This window comes from Genypterus blacodes, unplaced genomic scaffold (genome assembly GCF_046128005.1).
Source record: "Genypterus blacodes isolate CSIRO-AG114 ecotype Tasmania unplaced genomic scaffold, CSIRO-AGI_Gbla_v1 ptg000249l_1, whole genome shotgun sequence".
NCBI lineage: Eukaryota > Metazoa > Chordata > Actinopteri > Ophidiiformes > Ophidiidae > Genypterus > Genypterus blacodes.
In genome coordinates, this window is record NW_027467045.1 from 62501 (window position 1) to 75000 (window position 12500).

General features: G+C 50.1%; 3 protein-coding genes across 6 annotated transcripts in view; 2 read left to right on the forward strand and 1 right to left on the reverse strand.

Annotated features, from left to right (window-relative positions):
* Positions 1 to 435: 435 nt before the first annotated feature.
* On the reverse strand, positions 436 to 6495 carry LOC143016868 (monoacylglycerol lipase abhd6-A-like). 4 transcript variants are annotated; one of them, XM_076171408.1, is made up of 9 exons: positions 6375 to 6495; positions 5510 to 5630; positions 4635 to 4794; positions 4235 to 4348; positions 3863 to 3995; positions 2514 to 2671; positions 2272 to 2326; positions 2012 to 2112; positions 436 to 1012 (listed from the first exon to the last, which is right to left on the reverse strand). In XM_076171408.1, the coding sequence occupies exons 2-9, from the start codon at positions 5626 to 5628 to the stop codon at positions 833 to 835; spliced, it is 1020 nt and encodes a 339-aa protein (XP_076027523.1). In that variant the 5' UTR covers positions 5629 to 5630; positions 6375 to 6495; the 3' UTR covers positions 436 to 832. The 4 variants fall into 4 exon arrangements, with proteins under 4 accessions (XP_076027523.1, XP_076027526.1, XP_076027525.1 ...); XM_076171411.1 differs by having other exon boundaries at positions 6360 to 6413; XM_076171410.1 differs by lacking the exon at positions 6375 to 6495 and adding an exon at positions 6225 to 6345.
* Positions 6496 to 7554: 1059 nt separating this feature from the next.
* On the forward strand, positions 7555 to 10248 carry LOC143016852 (uncharacterized). The gene is made up of 4 exons (XM_076171383.1): positions 7555 to 7670; positions 7928 to 8024; positions 8103 to 8158; positions 8533 to 10248. The coding sequence occupies exons 1-4, from the start codon at positions 7555 to 7557 to the stop codon at positions 9869 to 9871; spliced, it is 1608 nt and encodes a 535-aa protein (XP_076027498.1). The 3' UTR covers positions 9872 to 10248.
* Positions 10249 to 11233: 985 nt separating this feature from the next.
* pdrg1 (p53 and DNA-damage regulated 1) overlaps positions 11234 to 12500 on the forward strand; it is a 1571-nt gene continuing 304 nt past the window's right edge. The window contains exons 1-5 of the mRNA XM_076171385.1: positions 11234 to 11343; positions 11663 to 11738; positions 11822 to 11896; positions 11981 to 12061; positions 12195 to 12500. The exon at positions 12195 to 12500 is cut by the window's right edge and continues 304 nt beyond it. Coding sequence (XP_076027500.1) covers positions 11260 to 11343; positions 11663 to 11738; positions 11822 to 11896; positions 11981 to 12061; positions 12195 to 12277 — 399 coding nt within the window. The 5' untranslated portion in view covers positions 11234 to 11259 and the 3' untranslated portion in view covers positions 12278 to 12500. The remainder of the gene's footprint in view (positions 11344 to 11662; positions 11739 to 11821; positions 11897 to 11980; positions 12062 to 12194) is intronic.

The window sequence follows — 12500 nt, forward strand, 5'->3', positions numbered from 1 at the left end:
ATCCGTACGCTCTCCCAGGACCAAAGTGGGAGAAAGACCTGGATCCTCTGCAGGAGGAGCTGGTGAGCAGATCGACTCATGAAAGAGTCCACACACACTAACATTTGATCTTTAACAAGCTCACCTCAGCGTTTATGTACAGTTGGAGTGTGACTGAGGAGGTTTCTTTGTCTTTGATCTCTCACATTAGTATCTGCATCTTCAGAAGTGAAGAAGAGGAGGGAGGAAGAGGAGGAATGTAAGAATTGTTATGTTTATAGTTAATAAAGTACATTGTGTCTAATTTAACTGATTGAAGATTTTCTTTTATTTGAATCAAATCCTTGTGGAAAGAATTTTTTTTATAAATAATAAATTAAATGATATATATAATAAAATATTCATAAATGATAGAAATAGAACACAATAGACTGAAGAGATACTTTAATAAACACAAACTGTTCAGTCAGTTTATTTAGTATCCCTTTAGTCTCAGATGATTTTGCAATACTACCTTCTTCGTCACGTTCAGTCAGTTTGAAGGCAGCTTCATCATCATCACACATAAATAACGCAGACGCAGACTTCTACCTGCACTGCAGACACACATCTGAAACTGACATGGGACTAAAAGCTTCTGTCTGAGGAGGTCAAAGGTCATCAGTGTTTGGAATCATTCAGAGCTTAACACACACACATCACACACTCCAGCCCAGCTCTGTGTGGCTCTAAGGAGGTAAGAAAGCATCCAGTTCATCTTCATCACCTTCATCTTATCTAACTCTATCATCATCATCATCATCGTCACTCTCCTGTATGTTGAGTTCATTGTTCAGGAGACTGAAGGTTTGCTTCATGAAAGCTTCTTAGCGTCGATGCTATTGACTTCCTGCGCAGACAGGAAGCCCATGATGAGCTGGGCGGCCTTCCTGGGTCGCTCCATGGCCACAGAGTGACCGCAGTGGTCCAGCAGGTCCACCTGGCAGCCGGGCAGTGCCGCCTGCAGCACTCCGGCCCCGGACACGTCCAGCACCTTCACAGAGCAGAAAGGTCCTCAGGTTGAACTTTGACCCACATTGATGCTGTCAGTCAAGCTTTATTTGTTTCCCACCCCTATTCTGACAACAAGGCAGCGGCCCGGAGTTCTGTAGCCAAGAAGGAAGAACGGGAAGAGCCACATAACCTAAAGAACAGTCTGGAAGTGAAGATGTCCTCTAAATATTACAAATATGTATAATTATAAAGTTATAGAGCCTGGATTTACTTCTAAACAAGTTTATTCTACTAAACCAAGACAGAAGCAGCACGACTCCCGGCTTCTTTAACTCATCTTCTTCATTTATGTGACAGAGTTCCTCTTTAATCCTTCATGTCTGAGTGAAAACAGCTCTGCAGAGATCTTCAGAATGTTCTTAACTTACACTCACCTGGGCTTGGATACTTATTAACAGGAAGTGTTAAACCTTCCTCGCCTCTCTGTGACTCCAAACATTACCACAGCTGATAGGAAGCAGGAGGAGGAGGGGTGTGTGTGTGTGTGTGTGTGTGTGTGTGTGTGTGTGTGTAGATGACCTGAGGCCCCCTACATGTTATCTAACCCTCTATGAGGCTGAATGCTGGAGGTCCTGGCCTCAGAGGAGCACAGAGCGCGCGCGCTCTCTCTCTCTCTCTCTCTCTCTCTCTCTCTCTCTCTCTCTCTCTCTCTCTCTCTCTCTCTCTCTCTCTCTCTCTCTCTCTCTCTCTCTCTCTCTCTCTCTCTCTCTCTCTCTCTCTCTCTCTCTCTCTCTCTCTCTCTCTCTCTCTCATTGTGATTTGCATGGTAGTTAACATGCAGCACAGGTCAGACTGTGGTATTTGAATGATGTCTGCACATGTGAGCGTCCCTGTCTTTACATGCAGAATAGAAGAGGAAGCCTCAGGTGAGTCACAGTCATCATTGATGACTGATTTGTGTGTGCGTGCGAGCTCACAAATCAGCTATGTCTCAGAGGATAGAGGCATCAGACCAGCTGGTGTTTGTGTGTGTGTGTACCTTGTCCTCCTTCCCCCAGATGACCTGCAGGGGCGCTGTGATCAGGTGAAGGTTCTCTTGCAAAGAGTAACGAGAGTTCTGCCCCGAGATCTCCATGAACACTGAGCACAGGTCACAGCAATCAGGTCCAGCAAAAGCAAACAACGTTCAACACGATGAAACAGGGAGAGAGAGAGAGGGAGAGGGAGAGGAGGAGGAGGAGGAGGAGGAGGAGGAGGAGGAGGAGAAGTGATGTTATGAACACAGGACGTCACACTGACCTTCTCTGTAGAAATTGTTGTTGGGGATCCTGTTGTCTAAAACACCCTGCAGAAGCTGTGACACACACACACACACACACACACACACACACACACACACACACACACACACACACACACACACACACACACACACACACACACACAGATTAGTTTGAGTAGAAACACATTGATTGATCGATTGACTTCATGCTGTGATCTTGAACCTCTGCTCTGCCTTTGCCCCTCTAGCTGCTCTGTACCTGAGGGTGGAGGTTGAGCTGGACGTAGCAGCAGAGTCTCAACATCTCGTCCATCTCCTGAGCAGAGCCGGGGATCAGAGGGATGGACTCCTGCTGCTCACTGCCCTCCAACGCCTTCAGACGACGGATGAACTCTGTGTCTGTGGGATACATCAGACCTGGAGGACAGGAGAGGGACAGGAGAGGGACAGGAGAGGGACAGGAGAGGGACAGGAGAGGGACAGGAGGACAGGAGAGGGAGAGGAGAGGGACAGGAGAGGGAGAGGAGGACAGGAAAGGGACAGGAGAGGGACAGGAGAGGGACAGGAGGAGAGGAGAGGGACAGTAGAGGGACAGGAGAGGGACAGGAGAGGGACAGGAGGAGAGGAGGACAGGAGAGGAGGACAGGAGAGGGACAGGAGAGGGAGAGGAGGACAGGAGAGGGACAGGAGAGGGACAGGAGAGGGAGAGGAGGAGAGGAGGACAGAGGGGGACAGGAGAGGGACAGGAGAGGGACAGGAGGACAGGAGAGGGACAGGAAAGGGACAGGAAAGGGAGAGGAGGACAGGAGAGGGACAGGAGAGGGACAGGAGAGGGACAGGAGGACAGGAGAGGGACAGGAGAGGGACAGGGGGAGAGGAGGACAGAGGGGGACAGGAGAGGGACAGGAGAGGGACAGGAGAGGGACAGGAGGACAGGAGAGGGACAGGAGAGGGACAGGAGAGGGACAGGAGGACAGGAGAGGGACAGGAAAGGGAGAGGAGGACAGGAGAGGGACAGGAGAGGGACAGGAGGAGAGGGACAGGAGAGGGACAGGAGAAGAGGAGGACAGGAGAGGGAAAGGAAAGGGACAGGAGAGGAGGACAGGAGAGGGACAGGAGAGAGACAGGAGAGGGAGAGGAGGAGAGGAGGACAGGAGAGGGACAGGAGAGGGACAGGAGAGGGAGAGGAGGACAGGAAAGGGACAGGAGAGGGAGAGGAGGACAGGAGAGGGACAGGAGAGGGACAGCAGGAGGACGAGAGAGGGAAAGGAGAGGGAGAAGGACAGGAGGAAAGGAGGGGGACAGGAGAGGGACAGGAGGAGGACAGGAGGAGGACAGGAGAGGGAAAGGAGAGGGAGAAGGACAGGAGGAAAGGAGGAGGACAGGAGAGGGACAGGAGAGGGACAGGAGGAGAGGAGGACAGGAGAGGGACAGGAGAGGGACAGGAGAGGGACAGGAGAGAGACAGGAGGAGGACGGGAGAGGGAAAGGAGAGGGAGAAGGACAGGAGGAGAGGAGGACAGGAGAGGGACAGGAGGGTATGAGGAGAGTTGCTGTAGAGCAGTTGTGTTGCATCATTCTCCAGGATGTAGGTTGTGTGTGTGTTTACCTCCGGGGCAGATCAGTGTGAGGCCTGACAGCTCAGAGGGGAAGTGAGCGGCGTAGACCCCGGCCACGTTTCCCCCCATGGACGCGCCGACCATGTGGAAGCGCCGCCTGTCCAGACCCACGCTCTGCACAAACTGCACACGGAGAGAGACGTGTTACAGACTCACCTACACCTCCACCAGGGGGCGCTGCACTCTGTGGCTCAGGACAGTAACTACCCTCCCTTCATGTTGTCTCAGTGGACAGCCTGGGTTAGGGTCTTTCTTGGGGGAAACCTGGAAGTCTCCTTAATCATCTTGTTTGAACTCTGCAGTCATTGATCTTTGACTATATTACATGTCTCTTATACACACACACACACACACACACTGACCTGGTGGATGCGGCCCACCTGACCCTGGATGCTGTAGTCCTCTACTCCGGTGCGGCTCGTCCCCTCGTGTCCCGGCATGTCCAAACACACCACGTGCTGCTTCCTGGGGAGATGCTGGAGGAGGACACACACACACACACACACACACACACCTGGGTCAACACAGCACAACGAAGCTCAGTACACAGACACACACACACACACTCTATCATCCATTCATCCCTCCATAACTTCATTTGTCTTCTTTCTCTCTGAATCTTTAAAACAATAAACACACCATAGAATGTTTGTGTGTGTGTGTGTGTGTGTGTGTGTGTGTGTGTGTGTGTGTGTGTGTGTGTGTGTGTGTGTGTGTGTGTGTGTGTGTGTGTGTGTGTGTGTGTGTGTGTGTGTGTGTTACTTTGAGTAAGGGCAGCCACATGTCCTTGTTGACAGAGAAGCCGTGCAGCAGCAGCAGAGACGGTGTGGCGCCCCCTGGCTTTCCCCGGGAGGAATAACAGAAGCGGTAAGTTCCACTGTGGGAGCACTGAACCTTCAGGCCCAGACTGAGGCGTAGATACCTGAGGGGAGGGGGAGGGGCATATAGGCTTAATGTACAGCTTTGTTTATCTTTACATTAACATTACATCATCATGGCTCCTGTGGTTTGACCGAATGTCATAGTTTTCAGGACAGGAGGTCGACATCATCTTATACATTTAGTTAGATAGAAGTGTGTTGGCCTATGACCTTTGACCCTGAAGCCAGGTTAGTGTGGAGTGTGACGCAAATATCTGCAGAATGAAACAACCTCCCAAAAAAACCTGATGTCAGTCACTGAGTTCAACCAGCTGCAGCATCATTTAACACCATGAGAGAGGAGCAGAGGTCAGAGCAGGAAAACAATATCTGTGTGTGTGTGTGTGTGTGTGTGTGTGTGTGTGTGTGTGTGTGTGTGTGTGTGTGTGTGTGTGTGTGTGTGTGTGTGTGTGTGTGTGTGTGTGTGTGTGTGTGTGTGTGGCAGAGCAGAGCAGAGCACAGCACAGCTCAGACAAAGTCCACTAGGCAAAAGGAGACAGATAACATCAATGACAGAGGGGACGTATGTCACACACACACACACACACACACACATCCTCTTGTTCTCCACAGGGAATTTTACTTTAGGTGTTTAAGTGTTTAGATCTGGTTTGCCGCTGTGGATGCTTGAGTGTGTGTGTGTGTGTGTGTGTGTGTGTGTGTGTGTGTGTGTGTGTGTGTGTGTGTGTGTGTGTGTGTGTGTGTGTGCCCCTTTACCAGTTGTAGCCCTTGATGACAGCTCCAGGCCAGAAGATGAAGGTGGTGATGAAGGCGAGGACGGGCAGAGCCACGATGCCTCCTCCTAACATCAGCGTCTCAGCAGCACTCAGCTCCATGGCTACACACACACACACACACACACACACACACACACACACACACACACACTCTAAGTTGAGTCTCTGATGGCTGATTCAGAGCAAACTGGAGAATTCAGATGTGTGTGTGTGTGTGTGTGTGTTTGTGTGTGTGTGTGTGTGTGTGATCATGGTCTAACCATATGTCATAAGCTGACATAACCTGAGCGATGGAGTCACGATTGGACTGTTGGGCCTTGATGGAGGTTTGAATCTCCTAACGTTCAGACTCCTTAGACATCAAACCCAATAAGAGTTCAGTCGCTTTACATCACAAAGCTCATTTACAAACTGAGGACACTTTAAGGTCAGCAGTCAGAAGTATGAGAGGTTTGTGTGTAAACGTGACGTTTAGCAGTAAATAATGCACAGAACGCCTCCATCATAAATAACACAGCATCATTCTATCACACCCGCTGCTCTGGGCTGCTCTGGGCTGCTCTGGAGGAGATGAAGACATTTTGTTTACTCACAAACTCCTCGCTCAGGAATTCACTTCGATGACATTTTCGTAAAGCGTAAACTTGTGACAGTGACATGAAAGGAAACGAGCCGCCTTAAACACATCACGTCACCGTTGTCGTTGGTTCCCCTTAGATCCAGAGAGCCACAGACGGAGCGGAGGGTTCCGTTGCTTTGGCTCCGTGTGTGTGTGTGTGTGTGTGTGTGTGTGTGTGTGTGTGTGTGTGTGTGTGTGATGGGATCGTAACCTTAGCCGGCTGTACCTTGCTCTGCTCGCGTCGCGCCGCTCTGTGCGCTCTACTTCCCTTTCACCTCATTCAGCCGCTTTCATCCGTCTTAAAGGGCCAGTACACCTCAACCCACCGCGCTGCCTTCACGTGCTGCCGGAAACATTCAAATTTATTAATTTTAACACTCTGACCCCCTCCCTGAGAACTCTCCTGTCCCGGTCCCTCTGCGCACCTGCTGTTCACGCGGGGATCAATGAGTTAGCACGGTTTAATTATCGATGATTTGGCAGAATCCCGGATCTCGCGGTTCTTTGGAGCGCTCGTTGGTGTTGTTGTCATAGCAGCTCATGGAGCAGGCTTATTGAATGTAAACAGGATCACAGTGTGTGTAGCAAACAACTCTGCTGATCTCTTTCTTAGGGAACTCGTAGCGTTTTGTTGAATAGTTGTGTATTTAAATGTAATCTGTTCTCAGGCGTGCGTTTACTATCGGCTCTCACGCGGTGAATAGTGACGTCAGAAAGCATAGGAATAATTTAAACATAAATGAAAGTAATCATAGAAGCTTTTGCCTGCTGGTCTCATTTTCTGCAGTATTTCCTTTAATGCATATAATGTTTAAATCCTTCATAGCGCCCATCAGGATCCTGTTCCTCCGTCCATCAGCCAATCAGACGCTGACTGATCATTACGGAGTCTCAGTGAGCACAGGGCCGCACTGACTGGGTCACTGATTACAGCTTTGAGTATGAAGTATCTGACAAGAGAAACAAAATAGAATAGAGAGACAAATATTTCCCCCCACTTTAAAGTGATGGTTCGGAATTTTACATGACACATTTTTCTGCTCTTATCAGTTTGTAAACTTTATGCATCAGATGAATGAATACCAGAGCTCAGTTCAGCCTGAAAGTAGTTCTGACAGGTTTGGAGGCTGTGAAGTCCAAGACAAACATTCTGTTACTGAAGCTCCATCTTTAAAAACGTTTTTGGAAGTTTTGTGTGGAGATAAAATGATGTTGATGATGTAACATGCGTGACAGCGCCCCCAGCGGCTCGCTGCAGCAGCGCACTCTGCGGGGGGCTCTGTGTTTTCTCTCAGGATGCTTCTTGTGCATGGCGGGACCCTCATGTTGATGCCACAGTGTCACGGGAGGAGAACCCCACTCGCCCGTCTGTGAAGGGGAGACCGGTTGTGGGGGTGAAAGGGGGGATGGGCTCGATCCTGCAGGAGCGAGCGGCTCAGCGGGGGGGCGACAGGTTCTCCAGCAGGGAGCGGGAATGGAGGCGGAGAGCGCCGCGGAGCCACAGCGGGCCTGAGGCGGCCAGGTAAGGACCAGAGACAGAATAACGCGCTGAGCTGCTGCGGGGCGAGGCGGAGGTGCGTTCACGGCCCCGTCACGTCCAGACGCTGCTCGGTGCTTCTCTTCACTCTGTGTATGAATACATAATTGTTATGATCGGGCGGGTTGATGGGACAAATGACGGCTTATTGTGCTTTATAGTGTCAGAGACGGACGGACTGTTTGATCAGTGACTGTGTGTTTGTTCGAATAGATTTTATATTTGATCTTCTATATTTCCAGTGGCGGTAAAAGCAGTAAAATGGGTCGTCGGCAGTCACAAAGGAAGTCGCTGCAGCCCCCAAACACGCCCCCGAGCCAGGACAACACGGCGGAGAAGGTGAGTGACGTCACCTTGCGTTTAAAGAGCCAAAGTGCACCAAAGATCCGAGTGTAAATGGAGATTGTTTGTCTGCAGAAGCTTCAGCAGAGACGGAGGAACAAAACAAACACCACCAACAGAAGCAACCACAGGTGAGGAGGAGGAGGAGGAGGAGGAGGAGAGCTGGATGTGTGCTATGTCCCCCCTTCCCATTGGTCTGTTCATTCTCCATAACCATAATAACAGCATGTAGGTCACGTGGTCCCTCTGCTCTCTCACCTGCCTCAACACACATGACATCCTTCTGTGATGTTCTATGGAACATTTGAAGATAATCAATCAAGTCTTGAGAAAGCGAATGTGTTTTTTTCTGAGATAAGATCGTTAAAGATCTCAAGAAAAAGATAAATAATGTTTAATAAGAGAGGAGTCTGATGATCAATCAATTATTATCTCAGTAAAACACATGCTGCTCTGTGCGACTCTGTGCAGCCTGACTGTAAACACACGTGTACTTCCTCTGTAGTGCTCGGGGAGCGTCAAAGTCGCCTTCAGGAGACAGGAAGGAGCCAAAGGTCCAGCCGGCAGTTCAGCTTGGCGTCTGCAGGGAACAGAGACCCAGAGGACTCAGAGCAGGCGGACACTCAGCCGCTCCTCCCCGCCAGCTGTCAGGTCCCAGTCCCAGTCTGAGTCCTGACCTGGTGGACCGACGCTCAGAGCAGCAGCAGGCGGTGGACCTGGGTGCAGAGGAGGACAGTGACACCGACCTGTCTGAGTCAGAGAGACGTCCACTGACGCCTTCTGATCGCGTTCCTCCTCAGCTCGACCTGCGGCCTGAGGTCGTCCACCCTGAGGACTCTTCCTCCCACAGACCCAGATCAAGGGGCCACTGCCGTTTCCTCTTCCCAGATTTCCTGCCTCCACCTTTTAATTCCTGGAGCCTCAGCCAGCTGGCGGTCTTCTCTAACACAGAGGGCAGGGCCCCCCCTGGGCCCCGGCCCGTGGGCCCTCTGGAGAGGTACCTGGAGAGGCTGCTGCAGCTGGAGTGGCTCCAGATCCAGACTGTCCAGGAGGAAAGCGGGAAGTCCACTGTGGCAGATTTGATCCCCGGCTGCCACAGGTCACACACCTCAACCTCCACTCGCCTCAGCTGCCCCAAGTCCATCCTCCAGTGTCAGCGAGCCTTCCCCTTCACGCTCCTCTCCTCCGTGGCCAGCCACTCTGCCCTGCTCTCCGGTTGTGCCTGCGCTCCCTGCCACGTACGCTACTCTGCCTGTAGCGTGACCGGCTGTGGTTCCACTCATAACCACATCCACCAGTCCAGACTGGGCCCTCTGCCGGAGCGCAGGGACCCCCTGGTGCTCCCCAAAAGGAGTTTCAGTGAGACGCGTGCTCGCTCCTCTGACAGGAGCTCAGCGCCCCGGACCCAAAGCTTCAGCAGCCCTGTGAGGGGCAGCAGCCACCTGAGAAGGATGCAAGCTGTGGGGAACATCCGCACCCCCGGCAGGAGTCTGTCCACTGCCAGGGACGTGAGTGTGAGGGACTGGAAGGACGGGAGGGACCGGAGGGACGGTGTGGGCTCACGGGGCGCCGGTCTGGACTTCAGGTCAGGAGGGGGCAGGAGGAGGAGCCCGTCAGAACAGAGGAGCGCACTAGAACCACGACCGAGCGGATCAGACAAGGTCCGGAATGTCTCTGAGTGCAGAGGAGCAGAGCAGCGTAGAGCAGGTCGTCTCACAGAGCAGCGTAGAGCAGCTCGGCTCACAGAGCAGCAGATCAAACCGGACGCTGTGGCTGCGATCAAGGACAACTTACCTGCATCCAAACACAGCAGCAGGACCAAACAGGTGGAGTTTGTCACATAGCAGAGGGTCAGATGAGGTCATGGGATCAGCACACACACACACACACACACACACACACACACACGTTTGTTTACTTTAATTTCTATGGAAACAAGGTGAGGCAGACATGTTTTATAAGCAGGGAAGATGAAGAGGATATTTAATCTTGATTTGTTTCATTGTGTTTTTGTTGATTCAATGTTGTGAAACTTCCAGTCAGGTAATGATGCAACGTGTGTCTGTGTGTGTGTGTGTGTGTGTGTGTGTGTGTGTGTGTGTGTGTGTGTGTGTGTGTGTGTGTGTATGTGTGTGTGTGTATGTGTGTGTGTGTGTACACTTGTCATACAGGAATCTATGAGCACATGGATATTTATATGAATTATTTTTTAGTTTTTTGAATTAAATGGATGAAAATGATGAAACACTGTGACTGAGTCGTTTTTTAAAGGAAAACATTTGAGCACAAATACAACAACAAAAGATTTAAAGTCTCTAATTCGTGATAATTAAAATGTTTCTGAATATTTTATTGATATTTCTACACATTTTGAATCCATCTTTATACTGAAGGACATGCTTGACTGTATTTCTAACAGATTGTGTCATAAAGAGGTGAATAAGTGTGTGTCGGAGAGGAGAATGCTGCGCAAGCTACGGAGAATCATGAACAATGACTCTCCCCCTCTCCACCAGGTGCTGGCCTCATACAAGAGCACCTTCAGTAACACACTCATTCCCCCCAGGTGAACTACTGAGCGCCATAGGAAATCCATACTTCCTGTGGCCATTGGACTGTTTAATAAAGCTACCTCGGGTTGAGGTGGGACGGTGGGGACATAGGGATCTGAGCCCCCCCCCAACCTGCTTCACTGTCACTTATAGTATATTGCACTAAGCGTTGCTGTATGTCACATATACACACCTGTATGCTGTAGTTGTATAGATTGTCATTACTCATACCTCAGTCAGATGCACATTGCACTTGCACTTCCTTATGTACTTATTTTGTCATGTACTGTTCCCCCCATTGTATGATCTTGTACTTAATATCTACTTGCATTATTGCACTTTTCCTTATTGCACTAGTTGGGTGATTTCTGATTTCTGGGTCTTGTGTTTTCATGCTGTACTGTAACTGTTGCACAGTAATTTCCCTCGGGATAATAAAATTTCATCTTATCTTATCTCTCTTATCTTAATTGTGTTTATTAACTCATTTCCATGGCAGAGGTGCTTGTTTGTGTCACGGAGGTTTCGGGTTATTTATTGATCTCATTGAAACGTTTAAGGTAAAATTCTCCTCTTAAATAAAATAAAATAAAAATTAAGGCGCCATTTCGTTCCTTTTAGGTTTTTCCTTCCCAATCATTGTTTCCGCCCGGACGTGTTTTGCAGAGACACCGGGCAGCATGGACACCGATGCGCAGCGGGTGTTGGAATATCTGACAACGGTGGAGGAGGCGGCGGAGGACGTCCTGACCACCAAGCAGCAGGTGAGCCAGTGAGCTGCACCACACGGACAACTGCGGTGCGAGGAGCGATTATCGATTATTGATCCATCGCGACTTTCAACAGGAGGGCCGGATGTAGCTAATGTAGCTAAGCTAACCAGCTGATTTGACTGGCTCGTCTCACTTTTAGCTTCTTCTCTTCTCTGCTGCGGTGACTTTACGGTATATTCATCAAATATTATTGCTCGTGTGTTTACAAAACTTGCTGCTGGAACAGAGCTGGAAATACAACAAAACTAAAGCTGAAGTCCTGGTTTGCAGGATGTTTCGTTTTAAAATTGTTCTGTTGTTGTTTTGTCAGATTGTCGACCTCGACGCGAAGAGAAACAGCAACAGAGAAGCACTGAGCGCACTGAGACAGGACATGGCCGACTCAGGTGTGTGTGTCAGTCACAGTCTCCATGTGTTCTGTTTGGGCCCAGACTAATTGCTGGATCTCCATTTAAATCCTCATTTCCAGAGAAAGTGAAGGTTTGCTTTGGAAACATGTTCATCAAATTCCCCAAAACCCAAACGGTAGCGCTGGTCCAGAGAGGTGAGACGGGTGTGAGGTCTGAAGCCTGTCTGTAGATTCCTGCTTTCGTTCTGTGTTTCATGTTTCCGTCTCTTTGCTCCTCAGATCAGGAGCAGTTGGACAAGGAGATCAATGATCTACGCAAAGTGCTGAAGGCTAAAGTCAACCACCTCAATGAGATACAAGGTAACAACACTGAGCTGAGCTGAGCCCCGAGTCCAAACCTGAGTCCAGCCTGACTGTGACTCAGGACAGAGTCACAGTATGAAGCTGTCTCACACTGAAATGAAAAAGAAAGTGTCTCTCTCTCTCTCCCCAGGTAAGCCTGAGCTGAGGGGCTACAGTCTGTCTCCTCTGTCCAGTGAGGAGATCCGAGCGGTGGACGTCCTGTTGAAGAGATGAAGCTGCCGCTCACACAGGAAGCTCCAGAGTCAGTGGCAGGAAATGACTTCAGACTCCAAACTGCCCACTGGAGGGAGTAATGATGCTGTCGCACCGCCGTACTTAGCTCCTCCCACCATGACCTGTGCGCTGATTGGACACAATGTGATGCATGTGCAATGACCTCTGACCTTTACTCCGGCTCTCTGGCTCCTTTTCCTTTCAAACCTTTTTCACTGTGAAG